The sequence below is a fragment of the Vanellus vanellus genome (assembly GCF_965231255.1).
Source record: "Vanellus vanellus genome assembly, chromosome: 28".
Taxonomy (NCBI): Eukaryota; Metazoa; Chordata; class Aves; order Charadriiformes; family Charadriidae; genus Vanellus; species Vanellus vanellus.
In genome coordinates, this window is record NC_138933.1 from 2,251,543 (window position 1) to 2,265,645 (window position 14,103).

At 69.0% G+C, this 14,103-nt stretch overlaps 3 protein-coding genes across 3 annotated transcripts; 1 reads left to right on the plus strand and 2 right to left on the minus strand.

The window, feature by feature from the left end:
* Positions 1–258: 258 nt before the first annotated feature.
* COQ10A (coenzyme Q10A) lies at positions 259–4,302 on the plus strand. Its single transcript, XM_082496526.1, has 5 exons — positions 259–396; positions 2,363–2,506; positions 2,579–2,771; positions 2,857–2,958; positions 3,086–4,302. Exons 1-5 carry the CDS (start codon positions 317–319, stop codon positions 3,251–3,253), a joined length of 687 nt encoding a protein of 228 aa, XP_082352652.1. The 5' UTR covers positions 259–316; the 3' UTR covers positions 3,254–4,302.
* A 295-nt stretch (positions 4,303–4,597) lies between these two features.
* On the minus strand, positions 4,598–9,912 carry CS (citrate synthase). Its single transcript, XM_082496511.1, has 11 exons — positions 9,744–9,912; positions 7,582–7,629; positions 7,346–7,453; positions 7,207–7,272; positions 6,991–7,122; positions 6,726–6,914; positions 6,374–6,573; positions 5,981–6,110; positions 5,796–5,897; positions 5,497–5,706; positions 4,598–5,410 (listed from the first exon to the last, which is right to left on the minus strand). The coding sequence occupies exons 1-11, from the start codon at positions 9,795–9,797 to the stop codon at positions 5,240–5,242; spliced, it is 1,410 nt and encodes a 469-aa protein (XP_082352637.1). The 5' UTR covers positions 9,798–9,912; the 3' UTR covers positions 4,598–5,239.
* A 795-nt stretch (positions 9,913–10,707) lies between these two features.
* On the minus strand, positions 10,708–13,883 carry CNPY2 (canopy FGF signaling regulator 2). Its single transcript, XM_082496536.1, has 6 exons — positions 13,850–13,883; positions 13,301–13,431; positions 12,871–12,986; positions 12,428–12,625; positions 12,072–12,168; positions 10,708–11,242 (listed from the first exon to the last, which is right to left on the minus strand). The coding sequence occupies exons 2-6, from the start codon at positions 13,410–13,412 to the stop codon at positions 11,199–11,201; spliced, it is 567 nt and encodes a 188-aa protein (XP_082352662.1). The 5' UTR covers positions 13,413–13,431; positions 13,850–13,883; the 3' UTR covers positions 10,708–11,198.
* Between the last annotated feature and the right edge of the window lie 220 nt (positions 13,884–14,103).

Sequence of the window (14,103 nt, forward strand, 5' to 3'; positions counted from 1 at the left end):
TGGGGACCTCCGGGTCCGGCCCAGAGGGAGGTGGGGGTCCCGTTTGGGCCCCGGTCCCGGCTCGGAGGGACGGAGGGCCCCGAGGGGGGCGCAGGCCGCAAGCCCGGCCGGCACTACACTTCCCGTCACCCCTCGCGCGATTTGGACTACAGCTCCCGTCGTACTCCGCGCGGGAGGCGTTGTCTCGCCCCGCCCTCCCGGGCCGTGACGTAGCGGGCGCTATGGTGACGCGGTGACGTCGCGGGCGGGGTGAGAGGTCACGGTGGCGGCGGCGGCGCCGGTGCGAGGGTAGCGGAGCCGCGTCCCGGCCCCGGTCATGGCGGCCCGGCGGCTCCGCGGCGCCCTTCAGCTCGGGGCGCGGCAGCGGCTGCGGGCCGGGGCGGCCCCGCCCGGCAGGTGAGCGCCCGTGGCCCCACAGGGCGGCACTGGGCGGCGGCAGCGGGGCGGGGGGCCCGGGGGGGCGGAGGGGCCGGGGCGGGGCCCGGAGCGCTGGAGGTCACACAGGGCCCGGGGACACCGGCGAATGCCGCGGGGCAAGGACGGGGCGGGGCCCGGGGGACGGTCGGGGCCGGGGGCGCCGGGCAGGCCCGGGGAAGACCCCGGTGGGGTGAGCGGCCCGCGGTCCCGGCCACCGCCGTGCTGAGGGTTGCTCGGGGGGACCTTGGGGACACCGAGGGGACCCTGGCGGGGCCGGGAACGGGGGACCTGGGGGCGCCGCTGGCCCAGGGGCCACCAGTAACGGCCCCGGGGTGGGGGGCGGCTCGGTGAACCCGGGGCCTGACTTTGGGGCAAACCCCGCGTGGGAGTGAGGGCCACCGCCCGCCGGGGGCTGTGGGGGGTACCATGTCCTGGGAGCGGGTGTGAGGGTCGGGCAGGTGCCAACACCACCACCGTGGGTCAGGAGCAACGTCAGTCGCATCGGTGGGTCGGGCGCTGGCGTCACGGTCTGCTCGGCAAGCGGAGAGTCCAGGAGACCTCAGGCCACCCCGTCGTGTCCCCCGCCGGCACTGACCTCCGCACCCGGCCGTGCTGCCAGCACCACTTTCACTTGCCAGCTCAGGGTTGGCACCATTGACGCGGGGGCAGGGTGGCTCTCGCAAGCCCCCGGCAGCTAGCCCCACTGTCAGCCGGGTCAACGGCGTGGGAGCGGCCACAGCATCGTGCCGTGGTGCTGGTTTAGGAGCTGGCTCTGCTGAGCCCCGTCACGGTGCACGTACAGCACCGAGCGCTGCCGGGCAGAGCTGCGGTGTGAGCAAGGAGGGGGGTGATCGCCTCGGGGCCCAGTGGGGTGGCCATGGGGTCCCAGTGCTCCCAGGGGCCCCCAGCTCTGCACAGCTGAGGGCCACAGCTGGGACTCGCACAGCTCAACTGTGCCACCCGGCCCCCTGTGCTGCCCCGGCTATTCTGGGAGCTCTGGGGCTGCCAAGCACCCCAGGTGACTCCTCTTGGCGCAGGAACGTTCCATGGCTCCTGGGAGAAGTGGGATCTTTCTCCCCTCAGCCACCAGTCCTGGAGAAGAGCCGGTGTGACCTGCGTGCAGGCACATCTAAAAATACCCGCGCTGTCTGGCAGGCACCGAGTGCTGCCAGTTATGGCTGTTGGGGAGGGGGCCCGGTGGGGACAGCCCTAACCGACAGGCCCCGGGGTGGTCAGGGTTACAGCCCGCTGCTGCGATGACCAAGGTGTCGCCATCCCGGTGTTTGGTGGGGACTGGCTGCCGGGGCTTGGGCAGATGGAATGGAGCTGATGGTGGCACCGTGGGAGGACCCTGCTGCCGTCCCCACAGCTCTGGTGCTGGGTGACACGTCACCTGGGACCCTGCTGTGCCTTCGGGGCTCGGTCTCTCCTCGAGGAGGTGGCGAGCCTCACGTCCCTTCCTGCACCATCCACACCACACCTGAGGGATGGGACAGGGCCGAGGTGGGACACAGAGGAGGGCGCAGGTCTGGGCCGAGCAGGGCTCTGTGCTGCCACTGGAGCCCAGCGTGAGGCTGGGGCAGAGCTGGGGAGGGGCGGCAAGGGGGGTAACAGGCAGTTGTCCCTGCTCTGCTGGTCCGGATTAGGTGTCCCTGAGGTCAGGTTTCCCCGGCCTTCCTCCTCTTGCACAACAGCCGCCCTGGCAGCAGCCCTGGGACCAGCGCTCGGCCTTCCCTGCCGGGCTGGGGCTGGCCGTGGGCACCAGCTTGGTCCTTGATCCCCCTCATGCCCTGTGGGGACAATCCTCATCCAGGGAGGGATGTGGACAGGTCTGGAAGGGGCCCAACGTCCTGGGTGGGCTGCCCCACTCAGCCCAGTGGCTTTCCAGGGGCTCCGCTGCGCGGCGCGGTGCTGGTTCCTCCGCTAACGTCTGTCTCCTGCCCAGGCACACGGCCCTGTGCGGCCTCCGGCTCAGCCGGCTTGGCCGGCCGGCGAGCAGCACTGATTGGGAGCCCCGGACCCAGCCCAGCCGGTCTTTCCTCAACCTCACCAACAAGCGGAAGGAGTACTCAGAGCGGCGCATCATCGGGTAGGTGCAGCGGCTTCCCCTGGTGACGGGGGCCCCGTGGCCCCAGCTGCAATGCCTGCTCTGCCCCCCCAGGTACTCCATGCAGGAAATGTACGACGTGGTCTCCAACGTGGAGGACTACAAGAACTTCGTGCCCTGGTGCAAGAAGTCGGTGGTGGTCTCCAAGCGGACAGGCCACGTCAAGGCCCAGCTGGAGGTGGGATTCCCGCCCGTGGTGGAGCGCTACACCTCCATCGTCACCCTCGTCCGCCCCCACCTCGTCAAGGTGAGCGTGGCCACAGCACGGTAGGCAGACGGACTGTCCAGGCCGGTTCCTCGGGGCCCCCTGACCGTCTGCTCCCCCTCCCCAGGCCGTCTGCACAGACGGGCGCCTCTTCAACCACCTGGAGACGAACTGGCGCTTCAGCCCTGGCATCCCTGGCTACCCCCGCACCAGCACCGTGGATTTCTCGGTAAGACCCTGGTCCAGGCCAGGCACAAAGCCCCTGGGGTGGAGAGGGGAGACGGTTCCTGCTGCAGAGACATGGCCACCCACCGCCATTCCCGCCAGGGGCTCACACCACCCCTTCTCCTCCCCAGATCTCCTTTGAGTTTCGGTCCCTGCTGCACTCCCAGCTGGCCACTGTCTTCTTCGACGAGGTGGTGAAGCAGATGGTGGCAGCCTTCGAGCGCCGGGCGGCCAAGAACTTCGGTCCCGAGACCCGCATCCCCCGGGAGCTCATGTTCCACGAGGTCCACCAGACGTGAGGGCAGCGCGGCCACCAAGGACTGTGCCAGGGCCCCGGGGTGGCCCGCCCCGTGCCCACCCTCCTAAATATTTATTTGAGTGCATCTTTGCTGCCGTTGCCTCAACTTCCCTCCCGACTGTGGGGGTGAGAGGTGACGCTCCTGCGAGCGTGAGGGGCTGCCGTGAGCCCCCCTGACCCCACCACAATGCCGCAGGAGCTGTGTCCCAGCGCTGGACTCCCTGGTTTTGTAGATGATTTTGGTTTTAAGTTTTGTTTTAGTTTTGGGGAGCGCTTCTTTTTCCTCCCCCTTCCTTTTGTTCCTTTTAACTCCTTGGCAAGACCAGAGGGTCCTGGTGGCAGGGCAGCTCCTGCGCAGGACATGCCTGGGCCCCACCACCTCGCACTGGGAGAGGCAGGGGAAGGTGGGTGTTTGCTGGTGGGGAGAGCCCGGACAGATCCTGCTGGGGAATGCGAGGAGGGGGGACAGAGGCAGTGAGCACCCAGGGAAGGATAGGGCCCGGCTGCTGGGGCCCCGTCCTCCCCCAGCTCTTCCAGGATCAAAAGGGAAGGGGAACAGCACAGGGAGGAAGCCCTGGCGGGAGCCGAGCTGCCATCTGCCCCACCACCACCATGGCCGGGCACTGGAGTCGCAGGACCCCCGGCAGCGCCCATTCCGCCGCCAGACCTGATGTCGCACAGTTTGCACAAGCCACACGCACAGGGAGGGGGACAGGGCTGCCCGTGCTGCCCCACCACACCCCCCCCACCAGCCCCCAAAGCGCCAGCGCTGCAGGGACCAGGATGGCCCTGGCCCATGGCCGCCCCCCGCGTTCCTCCAGTTCCAGCTCAACGTTCCATACCTTTGGCAGGGAAACGTGGGGGCCTCCAGCTCCACCAGGCCAAAGCGTCCATCCGTGTTGGGGGGGGGTCAGGGGAATTCCTGAGCCGCCAGCCCCCCTGGCTCCCCCCCGCTCAGCCCACCCCATTCCATCGCCGTCACCAAGGGCACCGTGGCCTCGCTGCCCGAGGAAGGGCTTTTACAGGCCAATAAAGAGTATTTTCCAAGGGTGAGCAGCCTCCTAGTCCTCATTCGGCAGCCACAGGAGGGGAGCTGAGGGGGGGACAGGGGACTGGGGGGGGTGGGGGGATGTGCTCCGAGACCCCCAAACCAGGCTTGTACCACCACCAAGCTCGGCACTGCCAGTTTGCCAAAGTCCCAAGGGACCAAGTGCCACCGTGCAGTCCCCAGCAGGGACAGAACAGGGCCTGGGGGCAGCCCTGATTCCCCCCCTTAAACCCTACAGGAGCAAAGTAGAGCCCAGGGAGCGGGGTCCTGCCCCACAGGAGGGATGGAGGCTGCAGGTTTGTTAATAAAAACATTTATTTTGCATTTTTTGTTGTTGTTTGTACAGAAGTGTCCGATACCTGCGAGGGGGCCGGGGCTGGCGTGTGGGGAGGGGGCCAGCTCCGGCTGCCAGGGGGGCATCGGACACGGGGATTCACACAAACACGGGGGTGCGGGCCGGGGAGGAGTGTATCAAGTCCCTGCATGGGGAGGGGGGGATGAGACATTCGTTCTTCACCTGCTGCCCCGCGGAGGGGGGGTAAACCTGGACACAAGTCTGGACTGAACCGCTCTCGGGGGGTGGGGGGGTGGGCTGCAGTGGGGGGGGTGCCCCCAGGACCCAGCAGCAGGGGAGCTGGGGGGCTCCCAGTGTGCGCAGTGCTGCAGGGGTGGAGGCGCAGGAGCCCCCCCGCCACCATGACAGGGCAGGGCCGGGGTGGGGGGCACAGAGCAGGGTGGCCCCCCCCAGGGCTGCCTCTGCCCCCTCCCAGGGCGGCGGTGGGGGGAGAGGAGCGGTGCAAGGAGGGGCTCTGCTCACACCACAGGAGACCCGCGGCCGGTGCCCGAGGGGGGTTCAGTGCTGAGTCTGTCCAGGGCCCGACCCGGCAGCGCAGCGTTCCCTGGGGAGCAGCGAGCCACGGCCCTGTCCCCGTCCCTTCTTTACCCAGATTTGTAGCCCACGAGCTGCATGAGGCCCTTTGTGCTCATGGACTTGGGTCTCTCCAGGGGGAAGCCCAGCGCCCGGCTCCAGATGAGCTGCGAGAGGACGCCCAGGGCCCGGGAGACCCCAAAGAGCACCGTGTAGTAGTTCATCTCCTTCATGCCGTAATACTGCGGGGGGAGAGAGGGGCGTCAGGGCAGGGACACCCAGGAGCCCTTGGAGCCCCCTGGGGAGCTGTTCTGGACATGTGGCTCACCTGCAGCAGCACTCCACTGTGGGCGTCCACATTGGGCCAGGGGTTCTTGGCCTTGCCTTGCTCCAGCAGCACATTGGGGACAATCTTGTAGAGCTGAGCCACCAGCTTGAACATGGGGTCCTTGGGCAAGTGCTTGAGGGCGAACTCCCGCTGGCAGGTGTAGCGGGGGTCCGTCTTCCGTAGCACGGCATGACCGTACCCTGGCACTACCTGCAAGGACAGCAGAGAGGGGGTTGTCAGAGCCTGTCCCCAACACAGCCCCATCCCCCATCCCTCGCCCCGTGCAGGGCTGGACTCACCCTGCCCGAGTTGAGCGTGTTCCAGATGAAATCCCGCAGCTTCTCGTCCGACACCTCCTGGCCCAGCTCCTTCTGCAGGTTGGTCAGCCAGAGCAGCACCTCCTGCGGGCACGGCAAGCAGAGCAGGGGGTGAGAACAGCGGCACAGACAGACAGATGGACAGATGGACGCGTAGAGGTACCCACCTGGTTGGCGAGGCCGTGCAGGGGCCCAGCCAGTCCGTTCATGGCGGCGGCGAAGGCGAGGTATGGGTCGGAGAGGGCGCTGCCAACCAGGTGGCTGGTGTGGGCGCTCACGTTTCCCCCCTCATGGTCACTGCAGGGGCAAGGGGGCATGTCAGGTCTCCCCCATCCCCACCCGGGGCTCCCACAGCCACGGGGACACCCCCACAATAGACACCCCCCCTCTGTGATGTGCCCAGCCTGGCACGGCCCTGCCCCGGGGCTGCCTGTGGCCCCACACCATGTGCCCGCTGACACCCCCAGAGCAGCCCAGGCATGTCCCAGAACCTGGCCCCATCCCTGGCCCCGGGGCTGGGAGCGGGGCCGCGTCCCCAGCTGCTCCTCCTGGCCCTGTACCTGTGAATGGTGAGGTAGAGCCGCATCAGCTCGATGAACTGGGGATCGGTGTAGCCCAGCATGTTGGTGAAGTTGTGGGACCAGTCGAGGTTGGGGTCGATGGCCCCGATGCTGCTGCCCTCGCGGTACAGGTTGCGGTAGATCTTTGCAGCGACACAAGGCAGCTTGGCGATCAGGTCCATGGCATCCTCGTAGACAAACTGGGACAGGCAGGGTAAGATGGGGCAGCTGCTCTCCCCGGGGAAAGGCGAGCCCCTAAGCCCTCACACCCAAACCTGTGCCCACACTGCGACCCAAGCTCAGAGTTGGGGTGTCTGAGCTCCCCCCAGGGCCCCCGGCCACCCGCCCATACCTCCCAGTACTTGACGCGGTGGATGCCCTCGGCGTAGGCGCGAGCGAACTTGCTCTCGCTGTTGAGGGCAGTGATGGCGGCGCTCAGCTGGGACATGGGGTGCAGGTTGGTGGGGAAGTTGTCCAGCATGGTCACCACGTGGGAGGGCAGCGCGGCACGCCGGGCCCACTCGCGGGACAGCCAGCTCACCTGCGCAGGGACACGGGGGGCTGAGTCACAGGGCAGGGGGACAGCAGCCCCCCCCACTGGACCTCCCCCATGTTACCTGCTCTTGGGTGGGCACCTCTCCTGTCACCAGCAGCCAGAAGAGCCCCTCGGGCAGCGGCTCCTCTCCCCCTGCAGCTTTGGGCAGCAGCTTCTGGCACTCGGGGATGCTGTACCCACGGAAGCGGATGCCCTAAAGAGCCCGGCACGAGCATCAGCTGCTTGCAGCGTCACCCATGCGAGGCGAGCGCTCAAGCAGGGCAGGATCAGGTCCTACCTCATCGGGATCCAGCACAGAGGTCTCATATATCAGCCCCTTCATGCCCCTCATCCCACCGTACACCTGCAGAAGGGTGGAAGGAGGTGGTTACAGGCTGCGGCACAGCCCAGCGGGGACACAGCATCCCATTACTCACCATGTCCACCGTGATCTGCCCGATGGCCGTGTTGCCGTGCTGCTGCCTGAAGCTCTTGATTTTCGCCTGCTCCTTGGGGATCATGCTGGCAAGGACATCTTTCAGGTTCTGGGAAGAGGGGAGGGGGCCGTGAGCGCTGGTGCTCACCGGGGGGGAAGGCGGGGGGGGGGGGGGCTGAGCACACGCTCCCCCCACTGGCACCAGAGAGGGGTGACAGCAGCAGGGGCACCTCTTACCGTGGCGGCACTGGCGTGACGGGCGGCAAAGAGGATGCACGGTGTGTTCTGCAGAAGAACAGACACAGGGACATGGTGTTACCTGGGGAGAGCCTCACCGTGCACCCTGGCTGTGCTGTTTAAGGGGGGTGTAGCCATACAATGACCCCCCAGCCCCCGACCATCCCCAGCTTTGGAGCACATCCCAGCACCGGAGCATCCCCGGCACACAGCACAGCCGCCCAGAGCATCCCTGGGCCCCCTGTGACAGTTCCCCCAGAGCATCCCCACCCCCCCCGGCAAAGCTCCTGCGGCAGGAGCCGCCCTGCGATTCCGGTGAGATCCCGTCTCACAAGGACGCTGTGCCCGGCAGCCGCGGCGGTTTCCCTCGCCCACGCGTGCCAGAGATCAGAGCCAGGCAGGTTCAGCTGGGCCGGGCGGCGCAGGGGCGGGGGGGTGCGGGGGGCCCCTCAGTGCTGCACCGCGCTCATTCACATCACGCATAACATGACGCGACGCCGGCCGCATTTCGCTTCCTGCTCTGCAGAGCACGGAAGCGGCCGTCACGAGCGAAGCGGTGCCCCGGCGGAGCCCTGCCAGGACGGCACCGCTGCGGTTTTCCTGCGCCGGGGCTCTGCGGGCGCTGGGGAAACCGATCTTTGTTTCAGGGCCGCGGGGACTCCGGGAACACCCTGACGCAGCTGGAGAGCCCAGGCCTGGCATCGCCCTGCCCACGGCGGGGACACGGGGCTCTCCCGAATCTGCTCACAAACGCCCGGGTGGGCAAAGAGGGCCGGGGAAGGCCTGCCCAGGGAAGGGGCACCTCCGTGCCGGGAGGCCACATCCAGACCCATCACCCTGTGCCTCCCCAGAGCTGTGGCAGCGCAGCCAGAACATGACTCGCTTTTTCCACTGGCTGCTGGGGGACATGTCGGGGGGGGGACGGGGACACACAACAGCACCACAGCGAACCCCCAGCCCGGCTGGGAGGGACCCCGACACCACGAGTGTGGCTGAAACCGGCCACCCACCCCCGAGCCACTGCGTCGTGTCCCCCCGCAACAGGCGGCACCCGGGGAGGGAAAATGCCGGCGAAACAATGGAGGCGGCAGTGGGAAGCCCAAGGTCAAGGTGGCCGCCGCCGGTGCCGCGGGGCCCCCGTTGCACCCCGCGTCACCCCGTTTCACCGGGCACCCGCAGGGCTCGTCGACGCCGGGCCGGGCTGTCAGGGAGGCGCCACTGGTTCAAGGTCACACATGTCGGCGGTGACACCGAGCACCGGCTGAGGGGACCGGGCCAGACAGGGCTGCTGGGAGACCCTCCCGCATACCCCCACCGCGGTTTGGGGGCGCAGGGCCCCCCCCGGGCAGCACCGGCCGCGGTGCATCAGCTCAGGCCGTGGGGAGGAGGAGGAGGGTGGCGGCGGGTCGGGATTAGGGCGCAGACGGGCGGGGGCAGCGGCCCCCCCGGGCGAACGTGGCCAAGTGGGGCACCACAACACGCCGGGCCGGGCCCCGGCTCCGCTCCCAAAATAACGCCCGGTCGATAGAGACGCCGCAGCGGCCGTTACGAAACGGCGGGGCCGCGGCCAAGGCAAACGGGCGGGGGGGGAACCGGTGCCGCCACAGCCCTGCACCGGTGCTCGGCCCCCTCCCCCCCCCGGCACACCCCCCCCAGCACAGCCCCGGGCCGGACGGGGGTTCTCCCCGGTGTGACCCCGTTGCCCTCTACAGCCGCTGGGGAAGGTCGGGGCGGGGGGACAGGACGGCGGAGGGGGGACCCCCGCCCCCCCGGGCTCTCACTGCCGGTGCCGCCCGGCGGGAGCCCCCGGGGCTGCGCAGCCCGCCCCCCCCTGCAGCACAGCGCCCAGTAGTGGTAGTGAGGGCAGGGGGGCTGGGAGCCCCCAGTGGGGGCTGCACCAGAGCGGGGACCCCCAGATGGGGGGTGGGCAGCCCCGCCGCTCAGTACCGGCGCTCCCGGCGGAGGCGGCGCCGGTGCCCGCGCCCACCACGTGCTGCCGCTGCGGCGCGCGGCCCCGCGCCCCCCCCCTCCGTCCGTCCCCTTTATGGCAGCGCCCCCCCCCCCCCCCCCCCATTCGCCGCGTCGCGTCGCCCCTTTAAGAATCGGCCCCCCCGCGGCGTCGCCCCTTTAAGGCGCGGCGGGGCCGGGGCGGGCGCCCTCACCTTGGGCCCGCGGAGGCGCGCGGCCGCCCGGCTGCCGGCGGCGAGGAGCGTCATGGTGGCACCGGGGCCGGGGCGGGTCGGGACGGAGCGGGGCCGGGCGGGAGCGGGGCCGGGGCCGGGCGGGAGCGGGGCCGGAGCGAGCGGCGGCGGCAGCGGCGGCCGGGGGTCCTCAGCGCGGCGGGCGGGGCGGGGCGCGGCGCCGCGCTGGTTATTAGCATAGCCCCGCCCCTGCCCGTCCCCTCAGGGCCGAGCCGCTCGCCATTGGCCGCGCCGCGCGCCGTGAGGCGGGGATAGGCAGATGAGGCGGCGGGCCGGGGAGGCCGGGCTATAGGTGGCCGCCGCGTTCGCCTGATCGTGGCCCTGGGGTGGGGTGAGGCGGCGCCCCGCCCCCTCTCGTGACGTCACCGGCCGCGGCCCGTGACGTCATGACGCAGCGTTACCCGCCCCGGCGGCGTCGGTACTTCGACATCGCTCGGCTGTGGTGCAGGGGAACCCTGTGACGTCAGCAGGCACTCGGCCATATGCTATGAGGTCACCAGGGTCGGTGATGTCATCCCCACACTCAGCCGCAGGGGCTCGAGGTCGCCCTGTGACATTGCCCCGGCTCCGCGGTGACGTCAGGAGCCCGGGACAGGGGGCGGGGCACAGCCGTGGGTGACCGTCCCCGCTGACCCCAGGCCATTGCCCCCACTGGCCCTGGCGGCAGGGGACGGGCGGTGGCCCTGCGGTTCGAGGGGACGGGACCCCCACAGTGTCCCCACCGTGTGACACGGGGCCAAGGGCTGATCAGTGGCTGCCGGGGTACGCCCCCGCCGCAAGGCCGAGCCATGGCGGGCAGTCGCCAGACACAAGGGAGGCATAGCGGGGACACAGGGGGACACACCGCAGTGCCACCAGTGTCTCCGCCCCCCCGGTGTCCCAGTCCCACCTCCCCACGCCCACAGGAGTGAGACCTGCCCTCGGGTGGGCCCACGGCACGACTGCCGCGACACCCCTTTATTGCCTGCAGCAGGGAGGGAGGGTTCCAAAACCGTCCCCTGATGCCTGAATGCCCCTCCCCAGTAGGGGCAGCTCAGCCCCAGTGTCCCCCCCGCAGCAGTGGAGGAAGGTCCCTGGCCGGCAGCCTGCCCGCTGAAACATCCTGGCAGGAGCAAGGATGCAGCCCCAGCCCCCGTGGATGCCCCGCTGGGGAGCAGGGCCAGTGCCCCTGGCACCGCGGCTGCAGCAGACGGACAGTGAATAAATAGGATGAGAGCACCAGACTGGGCGAGGCAGCCTCTCTGCTGGCTCCGGAGCCGTGGTCTTCCCCGGCATGTCTGCCCGTCCCGGTGGGGGCAGTGGGGACAAGGCAAACCAAGAGGTAGGGGATGTCTGGACGGATCCCGGCGCTGTCGTGGTCCTGGGAGGCCACCAGGGTGGGTCACCATCCTCCGGAGGCAGCTGGGACTGTCTGCGTCACAGCTCGTCGTGCGGGATGTGGAGCGCATGGTCGCACAGGTCTGCAGTGACAAAGGGCAGCGCTCTCAGGACACAGCAGAGCCCCGTGGGACCCCTCCCCACCCCCAGCACGGGGACGAGCCATGCGCGGAGCACCGGGGCCAGGCACAGCCGTGACCCGTGCTGGGAGACACATCCGCTTCCCCTTCGCTTTGTTCTGGAGTTAATGAGAAACGCGTCTGTTTGGTCAGAGCTGCCGGCACAGCCTTTCCCCACGTCCAGCACCCGCAGCCGCCCGGCAGACCCACACCAGGCAGAGTGAAGGCAGCGGGTGCCTGGCCAGGGCCAGGCTGAGCCCCGGGAGCAGCCGGCAGCATTGCGGGAGCCCCGGCACCCCCCTGGGGAAGGAGCATTTCCTCCGACGCCTGTGTCAGGTCCAGAAGGGACCCGCCCTGGCCCGGCCCTGCGATGCAGGTAGCAAACGTGGGCCACGTTCATTAATAGGGAAGCACAAAGGTCGCGGCGTGCCCTGACCCCAGTGTTTGCGAGCTGGAAATAGCCCTGCGGGAAGAAAGACGCTGGGGAGCGGGCGCCCGGCCATTGGCTGCACAAGGAGCCCTGCACCGGAGCAGCCAATGGATCCAGGGCCGCAGCTGCCCTGGCTCGGCCCCAGGCAGTGCCTGGCCAGGCAGAGCATCCAAAAAAAGCTGCAGGCAGCTCCGGCAGGGAGCGGGGTCCAGGCGCTGGGCTGCCAGCGCAGGCAGCAGGGCTGAGGGATGTCGGGATTTCAGGCAGGACTCAGCTCCTCTGCGTCCCAGCACCGAGGGAGTAGCTATGACCCTCTGGCGCGGCAGGAGAGACCCCTCCCCAGGACAGCCCAGCCCAGCTCACCTGTCCGCTTGCTGCAGAGCCGGTCCTTGACGTTGTCGGCCTCATGGGAGAGGAATTCGATGAGTTCATCCTCGTACTCCTCGGCGATGCTCTCACACTGCAACAGAAGCCGCCCATGCGTCAGCCGGCGACCGCACAGGGCCAGGCGATGCCAAGAGCACCCAGGGGAGCCCAGAGCCAGGCCCTGGCCCCCTCCAGCCCAGCCCAGGAGCAGCCTCCTCCCCTCCAGCCCCAGGAAGTACCAGGGGAAGTGGCCATCCCTAGAAGGGCGGCAGCTGCCCAACACAGCGGGTCCCGCACCCAAAACCTCCACTGAGCCCCAACAGCCCCCACAAGGACCCAGTCCCCACACGCACCGCAAACTTGAGGCTAGAAGCCACGTCTCCATCAATTTTGACCCCAGAGAGGTCCATCTTGGTCCCATCATGGGAGATCACTCGGACGTAACTCTTACGGTGTGTGGAGAGATCCACTTTTTCCCCATATTCCTTCATCTTCTCGCACACCCGCTCCAGCAGTTCTGTCAGATGTGCCTCCGACCGGGCATAGGGCACCTGCGGCACAAGTGAGAGATCAGCAGGGTCAGGCTGCTAAGCGTGAAAGTGGAACGGGAATGCCGGGCCAGCGTCTTTCCCCAGGAGCCGGGGAGCGCCGACAAAGGGTCAGATGTCTCCACAGATACCATCAGAACACCGTGGGGCTGTGCTGGTGATAGGCAGCAAAGGAAGCTGAGGAAGGGGAGACGGGGCTCACCCAGCCCCACTCTGCCGCAGCCTCCACCCACCAGGAGACGTCTCACCTCCACAACCGACTGGCTGCCGTCGGGGTTGATCCGGAACGAGCCCATCTGGATGGTTTTCCTGGGGTCGACTTGGGCAATCTCCCACTCCAGCTCATCCACCAGTGCCCGGCATGCTGCAGGGGACACAGGGCATCAACGGCCTGCAGTGACAGCACTGCCTGAGCCACACCAGCCCCTGGCACTGACAGACCCACAGCTGCCCTAAGCCACTGGGAGTAACTGATGTAACTGGTGCTGCCGGCGGACGGGGACGGCCGGTCGATGGGAAGCCGGTCCCCGGGGCACCCTGTGGCCCTTCAGGAAGGGCTGCGTGTTCCCGAGCAGTCACCCCGGGTGGCGGCCACAGGACAAGTGGGTCACAACAGCCGCCCTGGCCCCGCACCACCATCCCATCCTGTCCCACCCCGGTGTTGCCATCCCATCACACCTCCACAGTGCAGGTCCTGGCTCCGGCGGGCGCAGGCCGTGGGCAGCAGCACAGCCAGGGCCACAGCCATGGCCAGGCCAAGCGCAGGTGGGATGCAGCCCCTCATCCTCATGGCTCCGCTGCAGGGCAACCTACAGGCACAGGCAGCTCCAGCACTGGTGGCCCCCGTGTCGCCACACCCATCGCCCCCCAGCCCCATCCTCAGTGGGGCCCCGTCCAGCGCCCCCCCAGGACTCCCCGTCCCCTACAGAGCTCCGCTGTCTATAGGACTTTGTCCACCGTGTCCCCTCAGACTCCCTCTGAGCTCCCTGCCCTGGACACCACAGGGACCCCTCCCCCTATGAGTCCAGTGACCCCTATAGAGCCCTCTCCCCTATAGGGTCGAGTCCAGAGCCCCTATAGAGTCCCCTCCACTGTAAGGTCGAGCCCAGAGCCCCTATAGAGTCCCGTCTCCTCCAGGGCGGCGCTCACAGCCCCCGCAGAGCTCCCCGCCCCACAGGGCCTTGCCCGGAGCCCCCCACCCGCCGGGCCCGTCGGAGCCCCCAGTACCGCGCCGCTCTCCCGTCCCGCTCCACCGCCCCCCGGGGCTGCCCTCGGTGCCGCCTGTCCCGCCGCGCCCCTCCGCCCGACCCGCCGCGGCGGAAGACCACGCGGGGAGGACGGTGACCGAGCCGATCGGGGCGGCGGAGCCGGTCGGACCGGCCGGGGCCGCTCCTTGGCCGGCTGGGGGGCCATCGCGGGCCCAGGCAGCGCCCCGGACAGCCCGGAGCGAGCGGCGAGGCCCCCGGCGCTGCCAGGGCCCG